At 49.8% G+C, this 12,169-nt stretch overlaps 5 protein-coding genes across 5 annotated transcripts; 2 read left to right on the top strand and 3 right to left on the bottom strand.

The window, feature by feature from the left end:
- Positions 1 to 593: 593 nt before the first annotated feature.
- On the bottom strand, positions 594 to 1,310 carry BO85DRAFT_503902 (YybH family protein; the record flags this gene model as incomplete). Its single annotated transcript, XM_025664264.1, has 3 exons — positions 594 to 1,012; positions 1,072 to 1,150; positions 1,188 to 1,310. 3 exons carry the CDS (start codon positions 1,308 to 1,310, stop codon positions 594 to 596), a joined length of 621 nt encoding a protein of 206 aa, XP_025511702.1.
- A 452-nt stretch (positions 1,311 to 1,762) lies between these two features.
- On the top strand, positions 1,763 to 2,340 carry BO85DRAFT_491904 (uncharacterized protein; the record flags this gene model as incomplete). Its single annotated transcript, XM_025663744.1, has 2 exons — positions 1,763 to 1,790; positions 1,856 to 2,340. 2 exons carry the CDS (start codon positions 1,763 to 1,765, stop codon positions 2,338 to 2,340), a joined length of 513 nt encoding a protein of 170 aa, XP_025511701.1.
- Positions 2,341 to 3,400: 1,060 nt separating this feature from the next.
- On the top strand, positions 3,401 to 5,228 carry BO85DRAFT_429010 (alpha/beta hydrolase; the record flags this gene model as incomplete). Its single annotated transcript, XM_025658232.1, has 4 exons — positions 3,401 to 3,595; positions 3,666 to 3,798; positions 3,880 to 3,988; positions 4,059 to 5,228. The coding sequence occupies 4 exons, from the start codon at positions 3,401 to 3,403 to the stop codon at positions 4,933 to 4,935; spliced, it is 1,314 nt and encodes a 437-aa protein (XP_025511700.1). The 3' UTR covers positions 4,936 to 5,228.
- On the bottom strand, positions 5,080 to 6,585 carry BO85DRAFT_452950 (peroxidase family protein). Its single transcript, XM_025660952.1, has 7 exons — positions 6,420 to 6,585; positions 6,229 to 6,359; positions 6,151 to 6,173; positions 5,929 to 6,095; positions 5,602 to 5,824; positions 5,415 to 5,548; positions 5,080 to 5,355 (listed from the first exon to the last, which is right to left on the bottom strand). Exons 1-7 carry the CDS (start codon positions 6,537 to 6,539, stop codon positions 5,269 to 5,271), a joined length of 885 nt encoding a protein of 294 aa, XP_025511699.1. The 5' UTR covers positions 6,540 to 6,585; the 3' UTR covers positions 5,080 to 5,268.
- A 1,245-nt stretch (positions 6,586 to 7,830) lies between these two features.
- BO85DRAFT_480956 (carboxypeptidase Y) lies at positions 7,831 to 12,006 on the bottom strand (the record flags this gene model as incomplete). Its single annotated transcript, XM_025663037.1, has 6 exons — positions 7,831 to 8,072; positions 8,136 to 8,608; positions 8,673 to 9,033; positions 9,083 to 9,716; positions 10,064 to 10,547; positions 10,599 to 12,006. 6 exons carry the CDS (start codon positions 12,004 to 12,006, stop codon positions 7,998 to 8,000), a joined length of 3,435 nt encoding a protein of 1,144 aa, XP_025511698.1. The 3' UTR covers positions 7,831 to 7,997.
- Positions 12,007 to 12,169: the final 163 nt, after the last annotated feature.

Raw genomic sequence — 12,169 nt, 5'->3', positions numbered from 1 at the left:
AGGTTGTCGCGTTGAGGTCCTGCTGACCCTTCCTTAGCTACTGCTATGTGATATATTCGATCGCGGTCGGATCATAGTGGCGATGTTACTAAAGCAGCACTATGATGTGACTGACTGTGCTATGAAATGTATCAGATGGTAGTAGTAGTTTTAAAACCAAACAACTACGTACGAAGCCTTAAATTAGACACAAGCGAGCCAGGTAGAGACACGAGCCAGGTAGAGACACTGTTCTACTTGTACTCAGAAAGGAGGTAAAGGGAAGATGGATCATACTCGAAAGACACCAAACCGGCTAAAAAATCAAAAGGTCAGACTATCATTGCTGCCCCAAGCAATATGTCTGGATTATTAGAAAGGAAAGAGCAGGTGATATGATTTATACAGAGGATTGGATATCCCCCGCAGCGTCTTTCTTCTATGCCTGTCCTAAAGTGACATAGAAGTACTGACTGACAATCATAAGGAACGGCTCTCTCTTGTAACCGGGTGTTTCCTTTCTTTCCTCTTTGTTTTGTTGCAAACCGATAATTTACAAACCCATCAAAAGTATCACCATCCATTTCCGACACATCAACAGCTAACCCAAAATTCTAACTCCGTCGAATTCCATTCTGCACCAACGACTTCATGCTAGAAAAAGCGTATCTAGCAATCAACCACTTCCCATGCTCCCTCCTCAAGATGAACAATTCCTGATTCGCATGTGGCTCAGACTCCTGAGTGGCAAGTATCGTTTTCGTTCCCTCAGCCGTCGTCCTGGCAAAAGCCCACTCCGGAGACATAACAACGATCTCCTCATTCTGAAAGGTGATAACGAGCTGGATGGTTGCAAAAATGCGTGTGTATGAGTCGCGTAGAGCCTCAGTGCCTGTACTGGCCGAGAAGTGCGGCGGCATGATGACCCCGTCTTCCGTGTAAAGAGCGACTGCTTCGTCCACATTTCGGCTTTTCAGAGCTTTGCCGTAAGCATGGAGGAGAGCTGAAATCTCGTCGGCGTGGGTGGGAGACACTGCAATCGTGTTAGACCTTGCCATAGAAAGGAGCCGTATCCATCGTGGGTACACCTACTGATGGCTTGCTTATTCCTGGAGTGTAGAAGAAGGGACTGAGAGCTGAGCGACTTCAAAAATGTGTCTGCTGACACTAGCTAGTCCACCTACTGATATCTAGCTAGCTTTACTGACCGAGTATTTGGCCTTATATGTGGCCTTTCTGTCCAGAAATGGATACCCCCACTTTGATAGGTGGGGGTTTGGCATCTCATGAGGTACAGATTGGAGGCTTTTTGGAAGAGTCAGTCGAGACATCTTGACATTTGTGTATAGGAGATACTGTGCTGAACATGGCACAATTAATGGCTCGCGGTGCTTGGAAATGGGAGGAATAGTAGTGCCACACTGTGGTCAAGCTACGCAGTATTTCCGACCGGGAAGCTACGGGAGTACATGCCTTAGTGTTCTCGATGGTATGCTGTATAGATTCACGTTTCAGTGTCCACCCAAAAATTATGATACTACGGTAGGATATAGCTGGTATGACTCAATGGCTTCGATGCTATGATTCGACGGGTCTTTCTGGCGATTAGGGGGGGGGGAGTATGGCAAATCTAACTGCTGCGCGCATTGTCACTATACCTCACCAACAAAACTTGAATGCTGCCTCAAGAGCAAACTGTGAAGTACGCCTTAAGCTTGGGGACACAGATGCCGTAGGGTAAGAGATTCGGAGTTGGAAGCATAACCTCAGAGGAGCGTCCCACATGAAAACCAAGAGTGGGGTGCCTCTTTGTAAGAAATCAGTTTCCCCATTTGACATCTTGTGCTCTGCCACTGATAGCTGACCTTCCCGGTAGCTGACCCAGCGGCTGCCCAGCTTTGGCGCTTATGGACTACTCGTTTCTCCCACCCAGATCATAAGCTCGGATATGACATGATTGCTCATCGAGACTCCGTGGCTGACAAAATATGCGAGGAAATCTTGGGCCAAGAGCTAGTGAAATCGCTCCTCAGAAGTACGGAAAAATGTGATCTGGATAGAGCCTTCCTTGACATGCAGAAGGTCTTCAGGTCAGCCGCTGAACTTTCGGTGAAAATTTCATGCAACCTTGAGCGTCTGGAGTTCAAGACTCTCGATACTTTGGGCCATGCCTTTCATCACCCTTCGGTGGAGATAGAATTGGCCGAGGATTATGGAGGGGCTGAGAAGGAACATTGTTTTGATGGCCGCCAAATTCTCTTCTTAGAATTTCCCGCCATGTATCGTTGTGGAGATCACAAAGGTCCCTTTTATAAGGGTATCCTTCATAAAGCGGTTGTCTATGTTGAGGATGTAGATTAGCGTTTGCTCAGCCACTGGGACATGCTGCTTTCTAAACCAGTCCTGTGGCAGTGGTCTGTTGAGTCTTTTTATTTTTTTTTTATTTTTCTTATTTTTTTATCTTTATTTTTTCACCCCCGTTTTAATGTTATCTCACTTGTTTACTTAAGGGAGGCAGGATGTGAAGATGACTCCAACAGCTCTTGATTCGCGCCTTGGAGTTGAAACTGTCAACATTCATCACGAGGTCTTCAGTATTTCCTTCGGTTATTTCCAGCTAATTTACTTCTAAGCGTTGTCTTCATTGTGGCGCATTGCTTTACCAGAATGCCAGGTCAGAATTTTGAGCTCATGGACTAGCATTAGCAGTTCCGGGAGGGGGCGGGCCTTATAAGGCGGGTTGGGTAGCTTGACACTCGGAAGGGAACTTCATCGCTACATTCAATGGTGGTTTAGTATGTAACCTTTCAAAATATTGAACAAGAATGTCTTATTCGCACAATTTTCGTATCGTAAATCGCTGCACATGTAATACCCCCGGTTCTTAGATCGTATGGTACCTACTTCTCCAGTAATTAATGCCTTGTCTTTGTCTCAAGCACTGCAACGAAGTTATCAAGTCAGAGCCAACGCAACCGTTTTACCATTGATAGCTCCTTTCATCGAGTCTTACCATCCACATCGCGTATATGCACGACTTAGACCAGCTGCATCAACCATTCCAGGTTCAGCTGGATATCCAGTCGGGCACAAGTTGTGGGTGTACAATTCAGCGAAGGGCATGATGCATCGGTCTGTCTCCAAGCACTGAGCCTGGGTCCCAGGACGAAGGCAGTAGTTGGCAGGCTTACCCGTGTCCAGATCATTATACCCGACAAAAGTAGTGTATAATCTATCCAGTTAGCTCATACGCTAACTGAGGGATGCCTGCATTCAGCCCCACGGGGATTGCCCTTTCAGGACAAGTGCTGACAGCTGGTCGTTTGTTCCTGATAGGGTATATAGGACAGTCGCATGTAGTTTACTGCGCTCAAACCCAGCAAACTCCTTTTCTCCCCTTCCCCACAAGCCACGCCTAATGATGTCGAGCGAAAAGTTCAACGTCACGGAGCATGCCGTTCCCGGCTGCCATATCCGAGAATATCCCGGGAGTACTGTTCACCAGGAAGACATACTGAAACTCCATGTCAAGCAGTATACTCCCAAGAACCAGGCCGAACCCGTTCCCGCCGATGCCATCACTATCATCGCTGCTCACGGCGCTGCACTTCCCAAGGTAACACGGTCTTACTGGCTCCTATTTGTCAGGGGCACACATGTCTAATTATACCAATTGGGAAATGTAGGAATTATATGAGCCACTCTGGGATGAGCTGCTAAACCAAGCCACCGGTTTCCATATTCGCAGCATCTGGGTGGCCGACTGCGCCAGTATGAACACCAGTGGGGTCTTGAATGAGGATAAACTCAGCATGGACTGTATGTAACACCCCCCAAGCAGCCATCTTGTCTTCCAGATGATGCCAATTCTAAGACCAATCATCTCTTTTCCACACGCAGGCTCCTGGATGGATCATGCGCGGGACTTGTTCCTGATGATCAACCACTTCCGCGAGCAGATGCCCCGTCCACTCGTAGGAATTGGCCACAGCATGGGCGGCAACATCATGTGCGTGCCAGCATAGACTTTACGGACCCCAGATATACCAGTAGCAGCGAGCACTGACCATCCCTTTCAGCACGAACCTGGCCTTTCTCCACCCGCGCTTATTCACAACCATCCTCCTCGTGGACCCTGTCATTCAGCTGAGCCCACCAGCTATGGGGTTCGGCACCGACCCTCCGGGGGCAGCGAACTACACTCTCCGCCGCTCGGATGTATGGCCCAGCCGCGAGGCAGCCGTGCAATCCAACCGCAAGTTTATGCACGGATGGGATCCTCGATGTGTAGAACGGATGGCGGAGCACGGCTTCCGGGATTTACCGACGCGGCTGTACCCGGACGTGGAGGCGGTGAAGGCGAAGTTTGGCACATCCACCACCGACAACAACAACACTACTCCTGTCACTCTAACCACCACCAAGCATCATGACCTCCTTGGCCAAATTCGACAGAATTTCAGCGCCCGCAACCCGACCACTGGGGTGATTGAGATCCCCCGCGACTCCCATGCCGATTTGGATCCCGTGGCTGCCTTCATCCCCCTCTACCGTCCCGAACCTCGCAGTACCTTCTTCCGCCTACCCACTCTCCGCCCCTCCTGCCTCTGGGTCGTGGGCGGATCGACCTATTTGAATCTCGATGAGATGCGCCTTGCGATCAAGCGGTGTGGAACTGGGGTTGGTGGGAGTGGGGGTTTGCCTGAGGGGAGAGTCAAGGAGGTTACATTACCTGGCTTGGGCCATCTGATGCCGTTTCAGGAGGTCAAGGCCGTAGTGGAACCGTGTGCGGCTTGGTTGCGCGAGGAAATGGAGCGATTCCGTCGCGTAGAGCGGGAGTGGGAGGAGGCACAGAAGGGGAAGAGTCATCTGGTGGTTGAGGATAACTGGTATAAAGTTTTGAAGCCGGTGAATGCTCGTCACGGTAAGGTCGGGCGTAGTGCGAAGCTGTCGTGACGAACATTGTCCATGTAGGGCATAGTCCAGGACTTTAATTTCGTTTGTAGTGTGCACATCAGTGCATGGTGCTGTTTATCTAAAGGATATACTGGCAGTTGCGCGGGAGGTGAACTTGTCCATGTCTACCACCCTGTATGGTGGACGCCATACTAGTCCTCTTCTGAGTGATATACAATAACACATTCCTTTGAGTGTGTAGTTTGATATTTTGAGAACTCGCTCATTTGCAGATGGTTATACAATCTTCCCTGATCGATACTCAGGAACGCAAAAGAGAAATGAATAAGGAGATAAGGGGAGAGTAATCTGTTAGCCAGCTGTACACCTGTTTCACTCGTGGTAAAAGACATCTCCTTCCCGCAAGGCTTGCTTCTCATCAATACTAAACTCAACGGCAAGAGAGGTAGTCAATGCTTGCTATAAGCCATGTCAGAATTACCGGGCGAAAAAAAAATGTCAAGCAAGATTGAACCTACGGCAATTGTATGGCCAAGAGCCTCCCTATTCTTCGGCTCCCAGCCATCTGGGAAACGCTCGTCCACAAGCCACGCCCGCAGCGCTTCGATATCCCCACCGAAGATTGAATACATGAGGGCGCTGGTTCCGGATCCTGCAAGGTTCAATTAGCATAGCCGTATGTACCATGGAAAGCGGCGCTAGTACCGATCATCTTGTGGATGAAACTCCCCGATAGTGTGTACTGGCCATTACTCCGTTTGCACTCCGCACGGCGAAGACCAGAGTAGTAGGAAAAGTCGGTCAGTGAGAGATGCTTCTCATCCGATGCGTGGTCGAGTAATCTATTAATCAGGTCGGTGTGCGGGATGCTTTGGTCCGGGCAGAATGCGATATCGGGACGGGTAAATGAGGCATCATGTTGGACAACCTGAATTCCAATATATTAGTACCTGCGTTAGAAGAAGCCCGTCGAAAATATATTGGCAGTGAGAATAACAAGGCATGCAAGGCGATATTCTCATGTATACGTACGTTCAAGGCGTTGAGATCGTGGAGATCAATCCAGCCTCGACCTTGGTCCAGCTGCTTAGCTGCAGAGGTAAGCTGACTTGCTAGAGTTGGTGCAAGGTTGTATGCATGTTGGATTGCATGCGATAATTGTGCGTAGGTAATACGTTTTCCATTATTTGGCAGGATCCCTTGCCGCCATTACTCAGTAAAGACTGGTTAAATCAGCAAAGAAGGCTGACATACCATGATTAGCTAAAGCGTTAAGTCTATGCAAAGATTAGGGTCAGCTAGTATGTGAAAGATATGGGGATTGATGATTACCCTGGACAAGGCGAGCGGGAATCTTCTCCTCGCTTAGGGGCCGTGTACTCTGGCCAAACCCCTCCATGGCCTGGGTACCCACGGGGTATAACATCCCCGACTGGACGATTGGGAAGGAAGGGATTCGTGACCTATTTAACTGCAAATAAGTTCAAATCTTCTGGTAATGAGGGTGGCCATTTATAACGCACAGTCGATATCAAGTCACGAATGGAGAGTTGGACAATGTAGACACCGAATGAAATAAGATCGTAGACTGCTTTGAGGAACCGGAACAGAATGTTCGCGGCTATCTTGAAATAATTTAGCATCGTGAATAAGGGCCATCTTTAATGAGAAACAAAGACATAGTAAGATCGCATCGGAGGGGTTAAACAGTTTATCTAACCCAGGTACGCCTCCAGGTAATATGTAGTGGCTTACAGTAATTAAATTGGGTTGCTTTGTTTTCATGTTACACAGCAGCCCCTGACGAATCGCCACAAGCGTCACCTGCATCAGCGATCGGTAAGGGTAGCATGAGTAGGGATATTGCAGTGCTAGCTCAGCCTTACCCTACCGGTCTCACAATGGTTACCTACTTACCGACACACCCTGCCCGAGCTTCTTCTGGAGACATTACAGCTTATGCGACAGGCTCATTCCGTATCTATTGTGCCATTCAGAGTCTACTTTGTCCAGTAACTCATGGAGGTTAGCGATCGGATATGACCGATGTTCAGGTGGAGAATATTCCCCATCGATGACCTGGGCAGGTGATGCATGATCTTAGCGGAATAATACGATGGCGATCGCGGCCACGATCGATGCTAACGGGGACGCATGCTGCAAAGCCCGAAATAGGCCTCTCTGTCTGTCTTTAGCGGCTAGTCTACATATACAATTTGTAATACGAGATGCGCGTCCCTATTCCTAATTAACTCGACATGATTGGATCAGTTACATGCCCAAGATTCACTATATTATATTGATGACAAACGCGATTTCGGGGACTATTTATTATGTGTGCGTTGCTTATATTGTTAGCAAGGACAGCCGTCTTTTTCAGCCCCAGTGATCAAAGTCACTCCAATATCTTTCCTACGCTTTCTGTTTCGAATATATTGTGGAATTTGTGGAATCAGCCAATCGGCAATTGTGATTGTGATATTACAGCTGTGAGAGAACATATCATATGCCGACCACCACTGAAACCAGGTATTCGACTGGTCAGATATGACATCAGTCACCTATTCGAGTAATAACGGATCAACGGACTCGTGGACTCATCGAATATACGGAACCAATAAGATGACCTTGCCCTGCAGAGAACACTGCCACAGGGCTGGGTCAGCACTTGCAGAATCCATAATGAGGCAGGGTGCGTGGCAAGCTCTGACTGGACAATGGAGAAAAAGAAATATCGAGTCAGGAGGGGCCGAAAATGGGTGCTAATTTTGGTACTTATTAGGTAGTTAGCCGTAGGAATTTGCTTACATCATACGTACACACAATCCATTAGAATGATATGACAAATGTGTTCGGGTTTTACTATGATTACAATATTTTGAGACTAGCGTATAGATTGTGGGTTCTAATTACGTGGAGAGAGCTGGTTGGAAAAACGTGCGACTTTAAGCTTGCTAAATTTGTTCGCGTAGGTAATGGCGTGGGATATGACGAATCACATCTCAAAGACGCAACCGTCGGCTTTAAATATGAAGTACAGCGGTGGACAGGAAAAGATCTGGCGCTTTGCTATATTATAGGCCTCAAAGCGGGTTTCTGCTTCACTCAGTGAAGGATGCGCCATAGATCCACCGCACCATCATATCCAACGCCACATCAGGTCTGTCTTGGGGAAGCTGTATTCATTAGAATTTCATCATTAGCAAGCCGCTTACCCACAAAGTAGAGGGAGTACTCACAAAATGTCCCGCTCCATCAACCGTAACAAGCGCAAACCTCGACTCCTTATCCGTACTCTCACTAACCTTCACCCTTACCTCCTTGGTCGTTCCAGCCACTCCACTCTTCCCGGATACCACATCCGTGGAGCTCCACGACTGCAGCGGCTTGGAGGTGAACTCGACCTGACCCCTCCACGGCAGAGAATGCGCCCAGCGCAGATTACCCGCCGTATTACACGCCAGGTCCAAATTGCCCTGATACGCGAGGAAATGCACCTGATTCGCAAGCAGGTAAGTAATTTGCTCCGACGCAGGCGTAATCTCATCTGAAGTGCGATCGAATGCGCGCGACACATTGTCGGAGGAGAGCTTGTATTCTTTGATTTCCTTAGGTGGCGATAAAGCAGCCCAAACTGGGGGCGTGTTCAGGTATTGCTCGATACGAGCCGCTTCGATGTAGCAGAAGTTGTCAATGGCGCAGGGTGCGGTTACTGTTGCATATTAGTGAATACGATCGCTTTGTTGACAGGGTATAGCTGGATAGGGAATGCTCACTGTCAAATCGATTCCTACCACCCTTCCCAGACTCGTCATCATACCATCCGATTATGCCCTCGTAGCATACTTCCGACGCAGCATGACAAAGGGCTGGATCGGGGTTCCGGTTGCATACGTCGAAGACCTCCATGCATCGCGGCATGTTGGCAGCCATGATGTCGCATCTGGTCTTGTTGAAGACCGGCTCGGGTACTCCAGGGTTAGTGGTGCAAAGTGTTTCCCAGTAGCCGTAGGCAGTGTCGCGAGGCGAATAGTAGCCGTTGCCTACAAGACATGAGTGCAGAAGGACCTGGGGCTCATTGGGATAGAGCTTATTCTGTTGAACGATTTGGCTGCCGAGGTAAGGGACATAGTGACCCTATATATATTAGTCTTTGCTAAGATACTAATCCAAATAAGACACATACGGCATACGACTCCCCCGAAAGATGAAACGGAAGGGACTGCAAATGCGGAAACACCTCGGAAACAAACAACTGCAAGAACCGATGCATGTCAATTGCAGCTTGATGCGAGTCGCCTGGCAGTTCTTCGCCTTCATCAACGTACGAAAAGCCCACATCGACTGGCTGATCGACAAATAGCAGCGACGAGTTCCGCGACCATCCCCAGGGATTGTAATAAGTGCCATTGCCGTACTCGTTGATCAGACATGGCCCGACTTCTTCGAATAGACCGATCATGCTGGAACCGCCTGGACCGCCCGTCATCCACAGAGTCAGGGGATCATTGGCAGGGTCATTCTGGCTCTCGAAGTACCAGAAGAAGAGATGCTTATGGCCAATGTCGAGCCAGCCGGTGTATTGGGCGGAATGGGCAGCGCAGAGCGATTCATTCTGCTGGCGGATGCGGATTGAGTGATGCGGGGAATATGGGCTGTGGAATGTGCGGAAGTCGGACGGCTCCTCTGGCTGGAGTACGGCCTGGGTGGAGGCATATGCCAGGCCGAATAGGGCTGCACTGCTGAGAAAACGCATCTGGGCGTGGGGTGTGGAGTATCGTTTCGAAGGGGGAAAAAAGAGAAAGCAGGAGAGGGAGATTCTGGGGTTCAGGTTTTAGCAACAGCTAGGCAACAATTGCGCTATAATCACGATAGCACGCGTGTTTTGCCAAAAGGCGGTTCAAGCCGACCTGGAGAGACATGTCAATTGTTAGTGCTGACTGGAGTTGATAAGGATGACCCTGGACCCGCATCGGCCCGATGCAGTCGTTTGCCGTTAGAGCAGCATGAAGAGCGTTATCAGTTGATTTTCTCTGACATTATATATAATATGTAAATTTCATCTATAATCTGACAAATCATCAATCGTATGTGGCATTAGCGTTGTAGCCGTGCTTGAAGTTCTTCCTCTCCGAAAGATAGCACAATGCATTAAAACAAGACTGACCCACCAGTCAGTGTCCCACCGGATAACGGGGCACTGATGATTCCAGCCTCCAACAAATCCTGAGCCAGCCTAACAAGTAGCCCATCACACCCCTTCGCAGCCAAAACGTCAATGGCGACGGGAAATTTCTCCTGGTGCTGTGTAATGGTGCTGTAGGCCGCAATCTCTCCAACGGGAATGACAAAGTCTGGCACACTGGCCATATTGGAGATGAGGAACTTGCTATAGCCTGATGGTGCGCCAGGCAGCGAGCGGTAGACATTACGCGCTCTCTGGGAGCCATCGGTGCCCACATAGACAATAAGCGACGAAGAGCACTGCTCTGGGTCGGAGATCGGAGTGAGATAGTTCTCAGCGATCCAGTCCATGAAGAGCGTCTTGTTGTGGATGGCTTCATCCAGTGCGGAGTCAGGATACGCCATGGACCAGTTCCACCGGGAGAGAGGGACGGGGTCGACGAAGGGGACTCGGCCGTCGTGCTTTGCTGTTTGCGTATTAGTCAATGTTGTGAGTGAGAGCTTTGGGCCATACGTACCAGCATAGTCGGCATAGAAAGGATCCCTAACCAGAGGGATTTGCTGCTTCGTGATGAGCATTGGGTAGGTCAAGTTAAGCAACGTTTCAAGCGAGACATTGGCGGGCGCGCCGGACGGCGGCTGTGACGACCAGTCGGCAGGTAGGTCCAGCGGGGTGGCTGTCGTATTCAAGAATGCAGCCAGGCGCTTTTGGAATCCAGCCAGCAATGCGTCTGCCGCAGAGTCATTGGTCGTCGGGAAATCGATAGTGTACAGCTTGCTAGGGTAACGGACTGATTTGCCATGAAACGAGGTGTAGTTAGTGCTGTAGAGGGCTTGGTTGGCTCGGTCCCAAAGGTAAGGGTCCCTTGTCAGCACTCCTGCAGTATCGAGCACCGGAGACATGGACATGACATGATCGAGTTCGACCAGACCGTGAGATGGACGAGAACCGTAGACTCCCTGGACCTCGGCAGGATTGCGGATAGAGCCACCGGTATCACTGCCAAGAGCTAGATCTAACCATTCGTAAGAGCCGATGGAAGCACCAGCGCCTGACGAGGAGGAAGAAGGATCCTGGTATCCATCTCCACGTGGGTTGAAGGGTGAGTGAAGGTCGACCCAGTCAGCTGTAGCCGTTTCTCCATTTGCAAACTGCGAAGGCTTCTGTAGTCCGACAATAATGGCGCCCGCGTCAATCAGACGCGAAACAGCGGTTCCAGTGACATTGTTCTCCCCGTACAGATTGTACCATGCTCGATTACCGTTGCTCTGCCGCACGCCAGCGAGGCTGTAAATGTCCTTGACGCCAACACGGACCCCGGCCAGCGGTTTCTCATTGCTGGGGGTATAGTAGATGCGAGAGGGTACACCCACTGTGGATGAGACCAGACCGGCCACTTGGGCCGACAAAGGCTGGAATGTGCCGTCTGGCTTCTGAAGCAGTGGCTGCGTAAAGGCTCCTGCAAAGTCGCTGTAGAGACGGTACACTGGATAGAGCTTCCCAGTAGCCTGTTCGAGGAAGTACGGGCCTGATGGGACAACCCTGGACTCCAAAGGCACGAGGACACTGGAGCGGGAAGTATTGAAGGTTGTAGTGACATTGTCGGGTTTGTAGCCACGGACTAAGACTGCACCCAGGAAAGCGGGTGTAAACACATCATCCACATCCGTCCATGTAGAGAATAGAGAGGGCAACGATGATACTTTAGCTGTCTCCTCTTGGACAACAGTCACAGGGTAGAAGCCATTGACACTAGGGACATCCTTCAGGAAGGCCGCCGACACCGTCACGTTCCCCACTGAGTAAGGAGAGACAAAGTAATCGATATGGTCGAGCGTGACGGACAAACCAGTCGACACTAATTGAGCGGACACTGCACCAAGCAGCCCAAGGGCCGCCACGCCGAGTTGTAAAGAGCGTACCATGATCAGAAAACGAGTCTGCTCAAAGGGTTGTGACGAACAGGAGCTGAGGGCTGCCGATCGGCTGCATATATACCATCCCTGCCGAGACTATTGGAGCTAATCGGTGTCTTCGGAAACAGGCGGCAACCTCCGATTATTGACTTGACCTGTCCACGATTATTGA

Source organism: Aspergillus piperis (genome assembly GCF_003184755.1).
Source record: "Aspergillus piperis CBS 112811 unplaced genomic scaffold BO85scaffold_22, whole genome shotgun sequence".
NCBI lineage: Eukaryota > Fungi > Ascomycota > Eurotiomycetes > Eurotiales > Aspergillaceae > Aspergillus > Aspergillus piperis.
The sequence above is the reverse complement of the archived record's forward strand: the minus strand, read 5'-3'. Positions and strand labels throughout refer to the sequence as shown.

Bases quoted from the DNA above. Each gene is read 5' to 3' on its own strand.
- BO85DRAFT_452950 (XM_025660952.1), bottom strand. From the start codon at position 6,539: ATGCTAAATTATTTCAAGATAGCCGCGAACATTCTGTTCCGGTTCCTC. The intron at 5,825-5,928 runs GTACGTATACAT...ATTGGAATTCAG, and splicing joins ACGATCTCAACGCCTTGAAC to GTTGTCCAACATGATGCCTC. The intron at 5,356-5,414 runs GTAGGTTCAATC...CATGGCTTATAG, and splicing joins CTCTTGGCCATACAATTGCC to CAAGCATTGACTACCTCTCT.